Raw genomic sequence first — 19994 nt, 5'->3', positions numbered from 1 at the left:
TCTCCAGCATTTATTGTTCATGGACTTTTGAATGATGGGCATTCTGACTGGTGTGAGGTGATACCTCACTGCAGTTTTGATTTGCATTTCTCTGATAATTAATGATATGGAGCATTTTTCATGTGACTATTGGCCATTTGTATGTCTTCATTAGAGAATTGCTTCTTTAGGTCTTCTGCCCATTTTTGGGTTGGTTGGTTGTTTCTTTGTTATTAAGTTGTATGAGCTGTTTATATATTCTGGAAATTAAGCCTTTGTTAGTCGCATCATTTGCAAATATTTTCTCCCATCCCGTAGGTTGTTGTTTTGTTTTGCTTATGGTTTCCTTTGCTGTGCAAATGATTATAAGTTTAATTAGGTCTCATTTGTTTATTTTTGCTCTTATTTCTATTGCCTGGGTAGACTGCCCTAGGAGAACATTACTAAGATTAATGTCAGAATGTGTTGCCTGAGGTTAATATATTTTAATATATTTGATGTGATGCTGGAGGGGTCTTCCACAAGTAAGAGTGCATGGGGTCACTCAAGTCTTAGAATAGCCCTCAGTGTCAGAGGCTTGATGATCTGAATCAAAGGGCAAAATCCTGAAACTAATTCTCAGAGAAATATGAGTCTTTAGGCATGAAAAAGAGGTACTAATTTAGGTAGTACCCATCCCACTCGCCTCTGTCTAGCTCCATTAAGGATGAGAAAGCTGGACAGGGCTTCTTATTCAGTATCACTGGAAATAGACCAAAACGGAAGAAACTTTTTTTTTTTTTTTTATCAGAACTCCTCCTAGAAAGAAATGTAGGTAGGAGGATGCCATGGACCGAATTTCATGTCCCCTGAAAATTCATATGTTGAAGCCCTAATCTCCCATATGAATGCATAGGAAACAGGGACTTGGTTAAGGAAATGGTTAAGGTTAAATGAGGTGATAAGGGTGGAGCCCTGTTCAGATAGAACTGGTGTCTTTCTAGAAGAGGTTAGAGACAGAGCTTGCTCTCTCTCTCTGCCATATTAAGACCCAAGTGATTCTGCAAGTCAGGAAGAGTCCTCATCAGGAACTGAACTGACCAGCAACTTCACCTTGGATTACCCAGCCCCCAGAACTGTGAGAAAAAAATTTCGGTCGTTTAAACCATCTACTGTATGGCGTTTTGTTACAGTGGCCCAAGCAGACTAAGAGAATGTTCCTTAGTGAGCAGCTTTGGGTGGGGTCAGAAAGCTCAGGACATGCTTCAAGATGAAGAGATGGTCCCCCGAATTACTCCTAAGTCTGGTGAGCTACAGGTGGGTGTACAAGTTCGGGGACAGAGCTCAACCTCCCAGGACCGAGTTCTTCTGCCTCTTGTGCAGTGGCCTTTTTGCCCTTCCCCAGGCAGCACTCATCAGACTTCCTCTAAATACGGGTCCAGCCAGTCTTTAAAGAACATCTGCTTGGAGGGGCACCAGATTATTAGCTGCCTAGATGACCCTCAGGCCTGCGTTTGCTCCAGCTCTGGCCAACTGTCACCCTCCATACCTCGATGTTGTAGCCGATGCCATGGGCCTTACACATCTGGAGAAAAACATAGTGGAAAACCAGCGAGAGATTGCTGTGCTTCAGCTGGGTGGTCATCACTGCATAGCGACTGGTTGCCAGCGACTGGAAAAGATCACAGCTGAATGTCAGAATCTTTACAAAATATTTAAATAAACTTTAAATTTTAGAATTGTGGATTAACGGAAAAGTTGCAAAGATAATACAGAGAGTTCCTATATACCCAGTTCCCCTACTGTTAACTCTCGCACAGATGTGGCACATTTGTCACAGCTCAGGAGCCACATCGCACATTACAATTAAGTCCATACTTTGTTTGAATTTCATCAGTTTTTCCCTAATTCACGTTTTCTGTTCCAAGATCCCCTCCAGGACACCACATGGTATTTAGTTGTCATGTCTCCTTAGGTTCTTCTAGGCTGTGATAGTTTCTCAGTCTCACCTTGTTTCTGATGATCTTGACAGTTTTGACAGGTACTGATCAAGTGTTTTGTAGACTGCCTGTCAGTTTGGGTTTGTCTGATGTGTTTCGTGTGATTAGATGGGGGTTGTGGTTTGGGAGAGGAGGGCTGCGCAGGTAAACTGCCACTTTAATCACTTTGTATCAAGGGCACATGTGTCAACATGACTCATCACTGATGATGCCAGCCTTGGTCGCCTGGCTAAGGGAGGTTTGCCAGGTTTTTCTGCTCTAAAGATCCTCTCGCCCTTTCCATACTGTGCTCTTTGGCGGTGAATCACTGCACGTACTCCACCTCCCTGAGGGAACCGATGTTAGAATTTTGGTTCCAGCCACTTTCTTTCTTTGGGAAGTCGCTATTCTTTGTCTTCCTCGCCTATCAGTGGGAGCTATCCCAAAGAGACTGGTTACAGTAGGCCCAAAGCATCTCAATTATAATGTCTCCTAAAATATTTAAAATTTAATATGTGCAAAAGGAAGTGTTGGATCCTGGTAGTTTTGTGGAATGTCTTCTGTGAGATGTTCGCCTTTGACAGTTAGCTACATTTATCCTTGGATAAATGGAAGTTTGGAGAACTGTACATAGAGTCATGGCCAACCTTAGGGCATAGAAAATGGAGATGCCTGGCCCAGATTTTGAACTTTGGGAATCCTTAAGTGCTGGGAAACCAGGTGCCTGATCTCATGCAGTGACTTGAAATAGGAGAAAGGAAAGGAGCTGCTGTTGGCTCACAGCTGGCTGCAAGGATCCTGACAACCTGGCATTATCTTTTGTGAAACCCCAGGCTCTCTCTCTGTCTCTGAATTAAGGCAGGGGAGCTGGGGATGGCTGAGTGAGTGCCCAGTGGAGAATGAACATCCTTTCCCCACCTGCATCTCACACACACACACACACGCACACACACTGATTTCATGTTCACCTTTTCTGACTTGTCCTCCACATATTGTGTCTTTTCCTTCAACATTTACAGGAAGTACTGTATCTGATGGTCACGTTGTCTATCGGTACTATTAATTAAGCCCATTCTTCCCGCACATAAGCAGGGTCCACATCGACAAAATGGTTAGGCTCCCACAGGATAGTGCGTCAAGTTGTGCACTTCCATTGGCCTTGTCCCACTTGTAACCACCGGGAATTTTATTTTTACAAAAGAAAATCTGTTTGAGCCTCTATGCCTCACAACTCTACCTTGCTGTCACCCTGACCGATCATGAATTGTTCCCCTGGCTGCCTCCCTTACATGACTGGGAATTCTCTGAGGGCAGGCATGGTTTGGTTTCTGAGTCCCCAGGCTGGGCATGATGCTAGCATTCAGTGCTTACTGACTGCAAGAAAGAATGGATCCATGAAACAGAGTAAGTGGACTGCACTTCTCTCTGACTTAAGAGACTCTTCAAAGGATGTAATTCAGGGGACTTGCAGTCACTGAGTGCTTTGAGGTAGAAGCAGAGATTGATTCACAAAGCTCAGAGGACAGTCACACCATCCCTAGAGAATGACAGCTCAGGACATCCCAGGCCTTGCCGCTAGAAGACATCTTTTGGAGGACAGTGTAGTTCCGGTGGATCTGGCAGGGATTACTGGTGGGGAACAAGAATTGGCTAAGAGAGGTTCTGGCTCAGGTATTTAGTCCTTCTGGAGGAGCGTGATCACCAGGCCTGCTGGCCCCACCATGCCAGGCTGTGCCATGCTCCCGCTTTCACAACGGAGGCCCAGAAGCCTGGGCTTTTGTGTATGGAAGTGAACTGTAAATACTCTGAAATTCCATTGTGGTTACTGAGCATGTAATTGCATGGTAATTACCATGAATTCACAAGATAATTCCAAGGTTATTTTTGTCTTCTAAACTTGTCTTATGCTGCCATAGTATATAAACCAGCAAACCTAAGATCAGGCCCCAGTCAGCAAGGGAGAGAGGCAGGCAGGCATCTCTTAGGTCCTGCTCAGTGCTGTGTCTTTTGGCTCCAAAGCAAGGCAGAAGAGCTCACTGCCCAGTATTACTGGACAGCAAGTAAGGACGGGCTGTCCTGAGGTTTCTTCCTCTCCACGGAGACAGGCTGAAGTTCCCCCTCCTCCCAGACCTGGGCTTGTGATTCATAAAGAATCTGAAAGAAAAGCTAGGATATTTGGTATAAGTCTCCAAGCAGTGTCTTCTTTTGCAGGACCATCACTGTCTCAGCCCAGACCATTATGGCCTAGAAAGCCGCTTCTCCCCTCTACCAGGGTGGTGGGGGTGTGAGCAACAGTCTGTAGTGGAGGGTTCTGTAGAGTCGGAATGGCTAAAGCTCAAAGCCGGAAGGGCCACGTACTGCGTGTGTGATCTTGAATATGCCACTCAACTTCCCTGACCGCTGCTGATCAAGTGAGCACCTAGCACAGCACCTGGCACCCAGTACGCGGTGTCTGCTACTGCTGCTGCTGTGTCTTTGGACACATCTGCGAAGCCTGGAGCATTTGGACCTACACTAAATGTAACCTTCCAGGCTGTTCCTTCCGCATTGGTACCAGGGACTCTGAGCATCACCACCAGATTGAGTGTTTCCCAAACCCGGGTTGGTCAATGCTCAGAACCCTTGAGTCTCTTCCTTGCCTTCAAGGTGAAATGCAGGCACCTGGCTTAGCTGGCAGACTCCCCAAAGCTTGCTCAGTGGGCTGCTCCAAGCACTCCTCCTACTTCCCTTCCCGGATTCTCTGCTTCAGCCCGGCTGGTTCATCACCACCTCCTAACGGACCATGGGCTCTCTTCGGCCTCTGTCCTTCCTGCTGGGCGAGGTCTGCCTTTCCCTACCACTTGTGACTGCCTTAGTCCTTAAGGCCAGGCCTCAATAAAGCATCCTCTGTCCCTGCCAGTCCACAGTAGTTTCTCCTAAAAGCTCCAGCAGCAGATTAAGGGGCTGTCACTCAAATGGCACTTAATTGAGACTGTGGTTTTTCCTGGTGTATGTGCTATTTATACTTTCAACTCCTCAAGGAAAGGGACTTTATCAAACATCTTTGTATCCCTGGTGCTTGCCCAACTTCTTGGCTTGTACTAAACGTTTAATGAATGTGTTATAATAATGGTAATAAAGATGAACATACACGATACATCTGCTTTTTAAAAAAAAAAAACAACTAACTGCAGTTTCTATGGGAAAAAACTGTCGATGACCTAGGGTTGTCTTTTATCCAGACTCGTAGCACAGCGGATGTATTGTCTTGAGGATTGGGTGAGTTCATAAAGACCTTGGAACAGTGTCTGGCACAGAGTAAACACTCAAAAACAAGCTAGCTTCTGTCAAGCATTTGTTAAACTAAATAATTTCACAAATAAGATAAATTATTTGAAAACAAAAACTGATCAACTGACCAATAAATCTTTTCACCAGAAAGGGACTTGAATCAGAAGACCTGGGTTTTGCTACTTACTTAACTTTATGGCCTTGGGCAGCTCACCCGACTTTGAGTAGCCTTACTTTCCCAACCTGTAAAATGGGCATGATAACCCCTGTCGTATCTATTTCTTGGAGCTGTCACAGGGATCAAATAAGCGCATGTCTATTTAAAGCATAAAGTAATCATACAAATAGGAAACATCATTTTTAAAAGGCCGACTTGTGTAATTGACTTTCTTCTGATGCTGTAAAGTCCATTTAGGTTTGCCAAGGAAATCATAACTGAAATGGATTTTATAGCATCAGAAGACTCCTCCGTGACCATCTGGTCCATTCAGTGCTCACCGAGTTCCGGCCCGGCTCAGAGCAGATTAGGAGCCAGTGGATGATGGCAGTGTGCCTGCAAATAATCTCATCACACGGAGATGATGCTGCCTCCGGAAGAAGAGCTTTCTCCATGGCCTTAACCAGAGGCTTCTCCAGGGGTGTGCTGAAGCTCTGCTCTGGGGCTGGATCACTGATTCTCAGCCAACACGAGGCGAGTTAGATAGCACAATGGTCAGACACATAGGCTTCAAAGTCTGACAGGCCTGGGCTCAAATCCTGGCTTACACACTTGCTTGTTGAGTGACCTTCTACAAGCTGCTTAACATTTTTTAACCTCAGTCTTCTTAACTAAAAAGAAGTGCAATAACAGCACCTGCCTAATATGTTGAGGCATATACAGAACCATGTAAAGAACTTCGATGAAATACCTGGTTGGAGTAGAGGCGTGATACATTTTGGATGTTGTCATGTTATTATATGCATTACAGTTATCTGCTGGCCTATCTGTGTCCTTTGGAAACCTCGGAGCTCCTTGCCACTCATCCTTATATCCTCTGCGCTTAGTAGAGTGCCTGACAAAGTAGGTAAACTTACTTCTAGTTGATTCTGGCTGAAACTATTAAGGGATAATTAAGGTGATGGCTGATGAGGACTTAGGACGTGACCCGTCACAACAGTGTTACTACTTTGTAAAAGATTCTGCAAGAACAAGAGCTTCCCATGAAAGGCTGTGGTACCGAGGGACAGGCCCTTCCTGTGTCCCCTTGCGGGACATATTCCCCACCCCAAGCAGCCCACTGGTCCCAAGGCTGCCTGGGCCAGGCTTGAGACAGAGGCTTATTCCACAGGCCCCGTAAAATCAAACCCCTCAAGAGGACCTGGGGGTCATTTAGGCCTCCCCTATTTTACAAGTGAGGAAACTGAGGCCAGAGAGAGAATTCATGACCCCTGGCTTCCAGAGCAGTGTTTTTTTGTTTGTTTGTTTTTGTTTTTTCAAATTCTCTCCAGATTCCCACTGGCCACATTTGGAATGTGTGGGACTTTCAGAGGTTAGCCTTTTCTAGTAAAACAAGGGGAAAAAAAATAGAAAGCAAAATATTATTGGTAGAAGTCTAGTTTTATTAAACTACCTTTCTAAATCACAATCTAACAAGAATGCTTCAAGCCAAATAAAGGAAGCTTGAAATACTCCTTTTCACTGGAGAATATAATTTTGCTTCAGCCACAATTTAAATTGATTTAGTTCTGAGCACCAGCACTTGAAGTGTGGAGCAAATTCTATTTTCGCCATGATACTTGTTTTGACAGTGATGCATTTCAGTTGACATAGCTGAAATCCTTATGTAATAAATCTCTGCCTGAAAATTAATCATGTTTATAATATTCTGAGAATTAATAACACCCATTGCTCAAATCATTAACTTAAAAAAGGAGCTTCCAAAATCTGTTGCCGGCAGTAAGGGACCACAAATAAATGAATGTTTGAGAAAATAATCCAAGTAGCAGTTTAACAAGCGTAAACTTGAATGTGGTTGCAATAACACAGAACTATTGTTTAAGGATTGGCAGAGGCTGATGGGGTTCTTATTTCAGTTACGAAGCAGGCATCCACATGCATAATGAACTGCTCTCTGAATTATTAATGTGTTGCTTATTTAGCCTCATCTGTCTAGAAGATAATGTATCCTAACTCTAATGAGTGATTGGTTTTGTACATAATTACAGTAGCAGCAGTAGCGGGGAAATGTGTGCCTTCAAAGAAGGCGTTCTAAAAATAAAGTCATCACATAAACTCCGCTGTTGTTGCATTCTATCAAAATCAAACCCAAAGCATTTGAGAATTCATAATAAATTACAGGAGACAGAATCATTATTAACATCATAATTTAACACAAAAGGTTTTACTTAATCATTCATTACTGATCATGTGCTGTTAAAATGCTTATATATGACTTGGGTTGTTTGAAGATGTTTGCAGAGATGGTCCCTCTTGGCCACTCACCAGCTGTGGTGCAGAGGGTCCACCAGGAGAGAGGATGAGTAAAAACAGGTAGAAAAGGGTAACAATTTATGCCCATTCTGACAGAATGTTAATTAAAAGTTTAAAAGCCATTAGGTGACTCCTTTTTATTTCTAACACATGCACGTCTGGGACTCATCCGATCGTGTTTCCACCTTCAAGTGGTTATTGGTGGAGGACACTGGATCAGAAGCCCATGCACCTGGTCTAACAGGTCTAAATGACAGTTGTTTGCCACCTGTTTCTGATAAGGGGACAAAAACTTTTCTTAAGAGTTCAGAAAAGTTTTTGCTTTTCCCCTGCACAGCGTATAATTTAAATGAATAGGCCCAAACTGGAAACCTTATATAGGCGTTTGTTCCGAAGACGCCCTCATTATCACTGTGGTTTTATCTGTGTGTTTCCTTTTTCTTGTCTTCAAAGGGGGCTGTCAACTGACTGACTGTAAACCTGACGGCATCACAGTCCATTCACACTTGTTCAGGAAGCTTCAGTTTGGCTGTAAATTGTACCATGTGTGCGTGTGTTCATGCTTCTTTTCAGACTCGCCCATCACAAGTGCACATATGCATAGGAGTTCGTGTCCACACACACACAGTGGCACCAGGGTGAGAACGTCTGCTTTTCTTTCTAAAACCCAAAGCACTTTCAGTTTATCCCTACATCAGAAAACCTGCATAGCTTTTCTTCAGTGATTGCAGAGACGTTTGAATTACTGGAGATCATAACGCTTCCTCTTGTGTGCGGGCAATTCCTATAAGTGTTTCAGACTCTTGGTCACAGGAAAATCCCTGTATGTTGCCTGTAGCTAAGATTGAAGCCTATAGGCAAGATGGGAAAAATGGGAGAGTGTATCTAACTCAAAGTACAACTTCTGCTTACAGCCTTCTGAAACAATGTGCTTAAATGCAGCAAATTGCCTTTGAAAGTCTTGTGTTGAATACAAACTCAGCTTCCAGCTTCCTTTTGGAAATGGATGGAGTTATTTAGATTTGCTAAGCCAGAAGGTGTTGAGTTTTACTGCCTTCCCTCCCTCTGGCACTGAATTTAGGGTCCTGTATGTCCCTTTGGTGAGGACAGAGGCCACAGGTGAGATTGAACCTGGGAGATTTCTAGCAAGGTCCTGGGGCCTAATTAAAAGAGATCTATGTCTCCTCTCCAGTTTAACTCAGCTTCTCTCCTCAATAAGCAAAGAGATCTAAGGGATTCCCACGAGGAAGAGTACTTCACAGGACAAGGGGATTGGGAAGGAGGAGGGGGCTGCCACCTGAACCCTCAAGCCATCTGGCACCCTCTCCAGGCTGCTCTTCGAAGTGTACACTGAGTTCCTGCCAGGGAAAGTGACTTGTGGGGACCCTGGGCAGAGTCAAACAGGGTTCTTTAAATCCAGAAGCATCTCTTGGACCCGAAGATGCTCAACAGAGAGGCAGGAGTTACTGCTCTGAAAACATGTCTCTAGGGTGCTGGTGTAGGGGGGCTTTTAACCACCGGCATTCCTTCTTTTATCTGCATGACATACTTGGATCTCAAGTAGTGCTTCATTTGCAAAAAGGGCATGAAGCCCCCTGCTATGGGAGAAGCAGAAGAAACCCTCTGGCACTGTCAGAGCAGCTGTGGCCTGAGCCCCAATCCACTCTCATATCCCACCTACACGAAGGGCCATCTGGTCCTCTTGACCTCTGCCCTCCTTCCCCAGGACCAACCTAGCTCACCGTCCCCATGGAGATTTACCCTTTGTTACCCAGGGTCCTGGGGTTGGTAAACCTCAACCAGCCCCAGGACTGCTGCCTCCAGCCGCCCTAGAGATGGGCTAGTGATGAGATGGGGAACTGGGGCCATGGGAAGAGGCGGATCGGGGGCGCCTCATTAACCAAGCTGGGAGTTAGCATTTTCCTGAAGATGACAGGAGTCATTTCAAAATCATAAGCAGAGGAGCAACATACTCAGATTCTTTGCCTTGACCACCTTGACAGGAGGCAGGGGATCTTAGTGAGAAGCTATTATCATCCTACCGTAAGACCATGAAGGCCAAAGCGAAGGCAGTATCTTTGTGGAAAGGAGAGGAGGGGTCAGAGTTGAGGCATGTTAGCAGCTGGCATCAACATGAGCTGGTTGCGGCCGGGATGTGGGGATGTAGGGTGTCTCAGCCTCTGGCCTGATCCACCAAGAGGAAGTACGGGGAGGAGAGAGGGCAGGTGCAGTTTTGGATAGTTTGACCCTGAGGACTCTGAGAAGTTCTGCTGAATATTAGATCTAGGACTCTAAAGCTCAAAAAAGAGATGGGGGTAGAAAAACACGGGTTTGGTCATAAGCTGCCGGTAACTGAAGCGCTGGGTGTAGAAGTACTTTCTCAGGGAAGCAGGCTGAGAAGAGGATGGAGGGCAGCACCCAAGCACCCACCCCTGGAAAACCCTGGGCTTCCCCTTTCTGGTTGCCCTCTCCCCTCTCCGGTGACCCATAGCATGCATATCCCAGAAGCCCATCTTGGGCAGCTGAGTGACTAGCCTGAGGTTCCTTTCTGCTTTCTGGACCCACAGGCAGAGCTCAGCACGTGGCGGCTGCGTGTTGCTGACGCTGAGGAGACTGAGGGAGCACCAGCTGCTTACCGGCATTGCCTGGGCGTTCAGGTGGCTCACTCTCCGCTCTCTCTTGGGAACAAAGGAGGGCACCTGCAGGGTGCTCAAGCTGCAATCCAGGTGGCCGTTGGTCAGGTACAAGGCGAGCTGCGTCAGGGCCAGCTGGTCACTGTATGAGAGGTTGAGGCCCGTTGCCCACACCTGAGTAACACAGGAGCCGTAGACATGAGGGTGAGATGAGCCGCTGGGAGAGAAAGCCCCTCCCGCCCCGCCCAGCCCAGACCACCCCGGGGCCCAGCTACACCGGCGAACATGTGACTTAACAGAATAGATGTTTTTGCTTCCGTTTCTCCTTCATGTAACTGAAGGATGGAGCCTCATCAGAAGATTGAAAGTCCTCGAGGGGAGTTACACAATGGGACAAACGTGGCCAAGATAATCTGCTGGAGAGGCCCAGTTCCGAAAGATTCACGTGGACTTTGATTTTTCTGCCTGTGGGTTGCATTTCTACAGTGGTTAATGCAGTGTGTTCCACTGAGAAATGAGGCTAGACAAAACCTCAGAGGATGGAGAGTCAAAGTGGAACACAGGAGAGGGGAAAGAGTGAGTAAATATGAGAAAAGGGCAGTTTTCCCTGGTTTCAGAAAAAGCAATGCTGGCCTCTCTGGGAATTCCTATCTGGGAATATGATTCTTAAGGGATTTTTAGGGTTGGCTTATGAGCCTTAGCTCTACCACTGTGTCTACTGTTTTACTTTAAGAGTCCAGGAAAGTCACTTCACCCCCCCTATGATGTCACAGATACTCACCCGGGGAAAGCTGATGGCACCCACCCTAGCTGAATCACAGCCTTATTAGAAGAATACTATGATGCAGTGAGAATTAAAATGCTTTGAAAAATAGATGCATGTAAGCAGTAAGTGACTAGATCACTGACTAATGTCCATTTCCTCCTCGGACGGATACTTACTGAGCACCCGCTATGGGCTAAACTGCCGATGGTGAAAGCCGGTCACGTTCAACCTCTCCCCTCTCCTGTGGCAGGCCACCCTTAATTCCTCTTGTCACCCTCACCCCTACACTGAATCCAGAAGCACCCCCAGAATCCTCCTCAGTTCAGTGCTCAAGGCATATTATTGTGCTAGTTACACAAGTGTAAAATGTAAAGAGACACAGATCCTGCCATCAAGGAAGGGAAGGCGGATGCAATCATATTCGATTAATTATGACGCGATGAATACTTGATACAATAAAGGGAGGGAACGAAGTAGTACAAAGCAGAAGGAATGGATAGTCTGAGTTTGTCTAGTGAAGTCAGGGCTACATCGTGGAGAAGGGAACATCTGAGCTTTGAGGAGCAACGCAAACATGACTGGTTCCCATGTAGCAAGTACCTACAGTGTGCCAGGAGCTTCACATACATCTCACATCTGTATAATAGCCTAAAAATAACAGCTGTGTGTCGCTGATAAAGACACAGAGGTTCAAAGAGGTACCCAAGTCCGCACAGCTAGGAAGTGGTGGCGCTGGGATTTGAATCCAGTTCTGCCTGGCTCCAAGTCCACCCTCTGCCCTTTCCCTGAAGGAGGAGACGGCACTGATCCTGGACCAGCCAATCCTCACCCTGGACAAGTTTCCCAGTCAAACTAAAAGCTAAAGTTGCAGAGGATCAAAACATGTTTTTGTTGAACTTAATCCATGCCACGGAAATGTCTTGTGGAGAAAACACGAAGTATTGTGTTTCTGGAGTATGCGGTAATTAGCAGTAATGCATTTTCACTGTAGGAAGTTGGAAACGAACACATTTTCGTGAAGATTTGATTAAGCAGTTTCTCCTCTTAGAAGGCCTACGTGTGCCCCACACACTAGCTGGGTCTGTTAAAATACAAAATACATCTGCCCTAGAGTGGACTCCTCTCAAACAAATCTAGCAGTGAGTGACTTGAGTAAGCATTGAATGTAAATGGCGTCATTATAAGGATATTAAGAGGTCAGGCTGTCAGGGCCCCTTGCTAAACTGAAGCTAATTTCAGGAGTCATATTCGCACAGTAATGTCCTTTTGTAATAGCAAATAAATCACATTTGCAACAATTGTTAAAAACTAACTGCCAAGTATCTGTTGCAGTTGTAAATATCCTATTTGTCAACTTAAATATTTCCTGCTGTATGGCATAAAATGCAGATCAGATGGGGACAGCCACTTCTCCTTAATACAAAAACGTGAACTTGCTGTTCTTACATGGTGGGCACTCCCCCCCCCCCCCGAGCTTCTATTTTTGATGTTTCAGCCTCCTCGATCACAGGGAAATGCATATAACAAACATTATTAATATTATGTTAATAGTATTAATGTTCGGTGATGAGGATTTTAGTGGGAAGGCAGCCCAGAGTAGGGGAACGAGAACCGAGGAGTCAGAGAGCCTGAATCTGTGCAATTGTGAAATGGATATTTAAGCTCGCTCAGTCTCAGTATTCTTCGATGTAAAAGGCACAAATGATAACAGCTACCACAAGTGGTTTTGAAAACAAAATAGAATAAATGCACATAAAATTGCCTTACCTATGGTAAAGTTCTATACAGGTGTTATTTATGATTGCTAAACATTTCCTTTAAGAGCAGCAGATCCTCAGGAGACACATTTTCAGTTGCCTGCGTAGCTATTAGATTGCCCCGTTTAATAGCTGTTCTCCCCAGTCGCCATTGTCGTGTTCAGCCTCACGACTCAATCCAGTAGGTGGTTAGGTTTGAACAAGGTTGGTATTATTCTATCTCCTTTTGCCCGATGAGGATACTGAGATGGAAAAGTAGCCCCACGGTTTGCCCAGGAACACAGAGCACAGGCCAGAAATCTGGTCTTTTTGTAGAGCCAGAGTCTTTTTGCTACCCCAGCCTGCCCTAACTCCTTGGTTTACAAGGGAAATAGAACAGATTTCTTCAAGCCTTTTCCTCAACAGCAGGCTTGCCTGAATTGCTCAGATAATTGTTGTGTTCTCCATCTGGTTTTTCCATCGAAGACACCGCCTGAGGCATGCTTGTTTTGCGGACAGGGGTTCCTGTTTCCCCCTCTAGACTGCCAGCCCTTTAGGGGAGGCTGCTCAGTCTTTGTCTTCTCACAGCGCCCGGTGTCTGGGCGGGCTCGGCTGCCAGCAGGGCACATAGCACCTCTGATGGTTCACTGTGAACTCCTTCACAGCGCTACAGGGACGGGATCTAAGTGGGTCTCCTGAAGCTGGTTTCAGATCCAAATGCAGCAAATATTCAATGAGCATCTCCTCTGTGCCAGCCCCAGGCTTTCACACCTAGCACATTTAACCCTAGTCTTGATTTTCGATTTCGCTGTTACCTTCAGAACCCAATCTCTCTCTGCGCTGGCTACTCCCACCACAATTTAGAGGAGCAATGACGTACAGAGACACTGTGCAAAGGCACTACGCCTGGGGATGGAGAGAAGTGGATACGGACGTGGCTTTGACACGACTTGTAGGACTTGCAATGACTTGCTAACAGGTTAATTGGTTAGATGTGAGGGTGAGGGGGAAACATAACCAAGGGTTAGCACTGGAAAGACCCTTAAAAATCACCCGAAACAATCAGTTGATTTCATAAATGGAGCAATTCTAGCGTGAGAAGCAAAGTGCTTTGCCCTGGGTTTCAGAGCCAGGTATCGAAGGTGTGGGACAAGAAGCCAAGGTGTCTTAGCTCCCAGCCATAAAGCACCTGTTGATAGTTGTTTGACTGATAAATGACATTCACAATCCATTTTGCTAAAAATGGCTAGAAAACTAGAGAGATTTACATCAAGGCCTTAAGCAGCCCAGGCAACACAAAAATAGTCATCTGAGCATTACTTGTAAAATAGAAGAATTGCAGCTGTCCAGCATTTGGGCATTGGTTAAGAAGATTATGACATATCCAAGTGATGGGATAGTCTGTAATACTGTCATTAAAGATAATGATTGTGACTGACTTTTGATGATGTAGGAAGATACACAAAACAGCAAGAGAGGGATGTAAAGTCATACAGGCAATATGACTTCAGCTTTGTAAAAATGATAGTATATGTAGAAAAGACTAGATGAGAACATGACAAAATGTTAGCAGTCTATTGTTAATACTCGCAGATTTGAGGTAAGCAAAATTATAGACAGGCTTTCATATATATTCCAGAGCTGCACCAGTGTGGTAGCTACTAGCCTCACGTACCTACTGAACACTTGAAATGTGGCTGGTTCAAATTGAGACGAGCTACACCATCTTTTGAAGGATGAAGAAGTAAAAGACTGAAATATCTTATTAATAACATTTTATACAGATTACATGTTGAAATGATACCATTTTGGTTAAGTTAAATAAAACATTATGTATTAAAATTATTTTCATCTAGTTTTTGGTTCCATTTTTAAATGAGGCTGCTAGAAAATTAAAAATTACACACGTAACTTAACATTTGTGGTTTACATTCTACTTCTGTTAGATGGCTTGCAAAAAAAGTGCATTGCAGCATCAGCCAGGGGCAGGGCCAGCAGGGGTGGGGTAGGCTGGGGAGAGGTGTGGCAGAGGCCCCAGCTCTCCACTCCCTGGGGCAGGGTGGGCAGAGCACAGGGCAGAAGGGAAACCAAGAAACTGCAGTAACCTCGTCGCTTTTAAACAAGCACATGAGAACGGAAGACAGGGTCAGGCAGAGGCAAGCTTGCCCAGAACCGTTCTGTCCCAAGGTTCTGGGTCCTGCTTAGGCTGTAAGCTTGGGGATGGAATGGTGATAACAGGCTTCTGTGTGGGGAGGTGTGGGGGAGAGGGTCCCAGTATTGAGCCCTTTTCGCCTTGGGTGTTCCAGGCAGATGGAGGCTGCCTGCTCACCCCCGCTGCTTCTGCCTCCTTCGTGTGACAGGCAGGATGGATGGCTGGTGGAGCATGTAGATGTGGGCAGATGTGCTCCGGCCCTACGTTCTGTGACTAGATCCATGTGCAAATAAAGTGGCAAGGAGTTTGGTCTTATCAACCTTCTATTATGGGCACTGGGGTGGGTATAGGACTGAGAGACTGATTTATAGATCAAATAACATTCGTTGAAGAATCATAGAATTTCAAAGCTTTAAGAGCCCATGGATGTTTTGCAGACCCATCTCGAGGTTTTCTTTTCTTCTTCTCCTTCTTTGCTTGTGAGGAGAAGGCCCCAAGGCCCCCAGACGGGATCAGTCACTCTCTAAAGGCCCTACTCTCCGCACCAGGGTTTAAGACAAGCGTTTGTGACTCTCAGCAAGGCACCTCCCAGGACCACACTTTCCTCGACCAGTCACTGAGGATAACAGTCCTGGTGGCCCTTCGCTCAGTTGCCTCCAGATGCATCTGTGACGCTAACTGGGAATTCCTAAGCTTGCGCAGAGTATTTTGGGGGGAGGATTTGAAAGTTTTTATTTAGAACATTTCATTCTGATAATACATTTGGAAAAATCATCAGTAGGTTGTTCAATTTTTTAATTGAAGTGTAGTTGATTTACAGTATTATGTTAGTTTCAGGTGTACAGCATAGTGGTTCAATATTTTTATATATTATACTCCATTGAAAGTTATTATAAAATGTTGGCTATATCCCCTGTGCTGTACAGTATATTCTTGAAACATTTACTTTATATATAATGGTTTGTACCTCTTAATCCCTTACCGCTGTCTTGCCCCCCTACCTTCGCTCTCCCCGCTGGTAACCACTAGTTTGTTCTCTGTATCTGCGAGTCTGTTTCTTTTTTGTTATATTCATTCGTTTTATTTTTTAGATTCCACATATAAGTGATAACAGTATTCGTCTTTCTCTGTCTGACTTATTTCACTAAGTTTACCTTCCGGGTCCATCCATGTTGTTGCTTGTGTAGAATTTTGTTTTAAAGGCAGATCCTCTAAGGCTACCGAGAGATGCAGCAGTGAGAATTCACCCACCACAGAGGTGGCTTCAGGCCTTTAGAACAGAGTGCAGCGCACAGCCCACCCCCCTCAGCAGCTCGTCTTAGCTGAGGGACGTGTGCATCCTGCTCACATTCATGTCTTTATCCACCATTGGATCATTTGGTTCTTTCTAGAGCAAGACCAAACCCTCAGTCAGACCCAGGGCCCCACAGCTACGGCTGAGCTGTGGAGGCGAGGCCATCTGCCCAGCTGTCTGCTTGTTGGGCGATACAGCCCTGGGTGACCACAGTTCCCTCTGTCCTTATTGCTTGGGCTAAAAACAGGGCCAAGGGCTGATTTCCTTCTTACAACTGTGGAGGCCAGGAATCCACTGGAGGGTGTTGAGCCAAGGAGGGACATGATCCAACATATTTTGAAAGGGTTACTCAGATTGTGGTGGGGAGAAGAGACCGTGAGGAGACAAGGATGGAAACAGGGAGGAGGCTGCTGCGGAGGTCCAGGTGAGAGATGATGGTGGGCGGCCCAGCGGGGTGATAGTAGAGGGGGAGGGAAACAGTCATATTACAGATACACTTCAAAGCTAGAGCCTAAAGGGCTTATTGATGGGTTGGATGCAAGGTGTGAGAGAAACAGAGGAGTTGAGGATGTCTCCAAGACTCCTGCCCTGAAACAAAGGAAGGATGAGTTACCGTGTACTGCGTGGGGCTCACTGCTAGAGGAAGAGTTTAGAGGGTGAATTAATATTTCAGGTTTGGGTGTGTTAAGTGTGAGATGCCTTTGCTGAATGGTGTTCCGGAGGATGGGATGAGATCCCAGGCACCTTTTCTCCTTTCTCAGCTGTGAAATCAGGAGGATGTGCTTGGCTGCGTCATGGGGGTAAAGCAGAATCAGTCCCTGTGGGAGGCACTTTTTACTCTGATGTCACTTTGGGGCCTCAGGCTCGAGGCTGTCCTTGGTTGAGGAGAGGCGAGTTCTGTAGGGCATGAGGCCCTCCCTAGGAGACATGCTTCTCACAGGTTTAGGCCCAGATGAAACAAGGTTGAGAAGGGAAGGGGCAGCTTGGTAGGGAGAAGAACTGACAGCCGCTTGAGGGCAACAGGGACTAGAGGGGCCTGTGCCCTGAGAGAGGCAAATGTCTTCACTGGATGGAAAGAGCACTGGACCAGAGACCCAGGGCCTCACTGGGAGGGGGTGTTGGCCTCGCCGTTTACTGTCTGTGTGATCTTAACTTCCTTCCCCTCTCTGGGCCTCGGTTTCCTTGTCTATTAGCAGGTCCGATGGTGTCTGTCCCTGGGGGCTGTTGTGAGGATCCAGTGGCTACATGAGATGCTGTGTGAGACTGCTCTTGTGGGGCCTGGCACACACAAATCTGTCTGGACTCTGACTTGTTCCCCGTGTGACTGCCAGGAGCAGAGTCTGGCGCAGGCAGAACTCGCTTGGCTCTTGGCTGCGGTATTCTAGCCGGCTTCTCAGAGATGGGGGTGCGCTTTTAACTCTTCTCAGATGCTGTTTAAAAACAGGCTCCAGGATCCTGGCTCTCATAGAGAGAACATACTTCCTCAAGCAGCTACTAAACGAGATCTCTTCCCATTTTGATCATTTGAATTGCCAGACAGCTTCAAACTCTCCATTATGGTAAACAACACACCTGACACTTAATTTTAAAGAAGGTGGTACACTGCACTGCAAGAATTCTCCCTTAGGAAAATATTAACGCGATTATGATATTGGTAAGAATTGTTTGTATTATGTAAAAAAAAAAATCAATAGACAGGCGGAGGGGACTGCAGCCTCTTGGCATGTTGCCACCTAGTGGCGGCTTCTGGGATGGCCCAGTGTCTCAGAGGTGAGGAGCTGCAGTCGCTTCTGAATGTGGCAGTCGCCCTGGGCCCTGCTCAACAATTGAAGCTCCTAGTATTCATCTTGGAGGCCTTCCCCTCTGTCCCTATGAACCCCATGTATCCTTCTGGGCATGATTTAAATAACAGCTCCACCAGGCTGTCTCTGAGCACCCAGAGCATCCATTCTCTCTACTGCCCACCCTGGATCCTACCTTGTATCGGAACTTTGGAGTTCATGGGGCCAAAGGCAGGAGAAAACCATCTGCACCTGCCTGCTACTTAGCACTTGGGGCCCAGGTGTCCACCATGCTGGGGCCTCCTTGAATTTCAAAGGCCTTTAAAATATTTGGATTCTGAAAAAACAAATGTTACTGGCCCCCAATTATGAAAGGAAAACTATTAAACAGCAACATTATAAAAATATGAACAAAATTGACCTGTCAGTTAAATGCAACACAACTCTTTAACTCAGTTATGTCTGTGTCACATTCCACGAGAGTGCATTTAATACACTTGATCTGATATAAGGTGATGGAATCTCAGAAACTAAAAATACTCAGGACAGAGAGAGGCCTTCAACAGCCCAAATGGCAGACCGAAAATGACGTTCATCATTCCCACCTCCTCACTGCATGGCCGAGGGCTCCGAGAGGTGAGCTGACTGGCTTACATCCCGCAATGAGGGGAGATGCTGGAATCACGTTTCCTGACTCCTGCCCCAGCTCTTTCCACGACACCTAATTGCCAGCGTTCATAGTCCAATTTCTATGTAGTGCCAGAAGCCTCTCTGTGACTTTCAGGGAGGTGTAGGAACTACATTCAGAATTAATTTGGGGAGCCAAAATGGAAAATTGAAATTTAAACCTGCACCAGCTTTATTTATGTTTTCCACTTTTGAAAAAAAATTCACAAAAATTTTAACGTACTCTTGCCTTCCCTACTTCCTTCTCCAAACTTCTTCCACTACCTCTATAAATTTATGATTTTCTCTTTCTTACTTTTGAGATTGATGGCCTAACCGATGTTATTTGTATTCTTAAGATACAGAATTACCTACTCATTCCTTTTTTCCTTTTAAGTATTTCCTCACTTTCGTATTATGAATTTTTGGAAGGCCATTTTCTTATTTTGACATTACGCACTAAGCTATAATAAACATGAAAACCCAATTTTTATACACCATTATGGGTTTCTAGGACTACTAACTATATATGCTTCTCCCATGCTAATTCAGTATAATAATTCCATGCAGTAGACAGTTCTTCTTCTTAATTTTCACACTATAAGTGTCAGGGTTGGTGAATGATTTGCTTGGCTGAGAAGTGCTCCTTTAAAGTTACTACAAATGACCTCCAGAAGGCTCTTGTGTGGACTTTCAAAGCAGAATGCTCTTGTTCTGGAGCTCCCATTGGGGACATTCCTGTGCCCGGTCCTTGAGGACATGGAAGGCGGTCTTGCAAAGTGAGGTGGGGATGCAGCACTGGCCCCGTCAGTCCAGTTGGCAGAGTTCGTCTTTCCCTCCCATTTTCCTTGACAGCTCCAGTAAACCAGAATTTCTTATAAGGAACAACCTTGGTTGCAGACTCTGTGGGCAAGAAACACTGGCTGTGGCCTTTGAAGTGATCTTGTGCAGCTTCCTCAAACTCCAGCACGAGGCTCCAAGAAGGGAAGAGACCAGAGCTCAGAGCTTTTGATGTCAAGTCCAAGGCAAGTTTGCTTACATTTGGGAAATTCCTAGAGAGGAGAATTAAACCAATAGCAGACCTCTCATTCATATCTGAATCCTGCATAATACCCAGCACCGCACTCCTGACATGGGTGTGCAATAAATCTTTATTGAGTGATTCCATTAAATAATACAAGGAAATAAATCTTCCTTTTAAAACACAGACAGGAGCAATACCACTTCAAACCCACAAGGATGGCTGACATATAAAAGACAATAACTAGTGTGGGCAAAGACAGGGAGAT

At 45.6% G+C, this 19994-nt stretch overlaps 1 protein-coding gene across 1 annotated transcript in view; it reads right to left on the bottom strand.

The window, feature by feature from the left end:
- Positions 1–19994, bottom strand: part of LOC105093284 (IQ domain-containing protein H) — a 121140-nt gene that overhangs the window by 10881 nt on the left and 90265 nt on the right. Inside the window, exon 12 of the mRNA XM_064486353.1 lies at positions 10314–10484. Within this exon, the coding sequence (XP_064342423.1) occupies positions 10314–10484 (171 nt within the window). The remainder of the gene's footprint in view (positions 1–10313; positions 10485–19994) is intronic.

The sequence above is a fragment of the Camelus dromedarius genome, chromosome 5 (genome assembly GCF_036321535.1).
Source record: "Camelus dromedarius isolate mCamDro1 chromosome 5, mCamDro1.pat, whole genome shotgun sequence".
In the NCBI taxonomy this organism is placed as follows: domain Eukaryota; kingdom Metazoa; phylum Chordata; class Mammalia; order Artiodactyla; family Camelidae; genus Camelus; species Camelus dromedarius.
The sequence above is the reverse complement of the archived record's forward strand: the minus strand, read 5'-3'. Positions and strand labels throughout refer to the sequence as shown.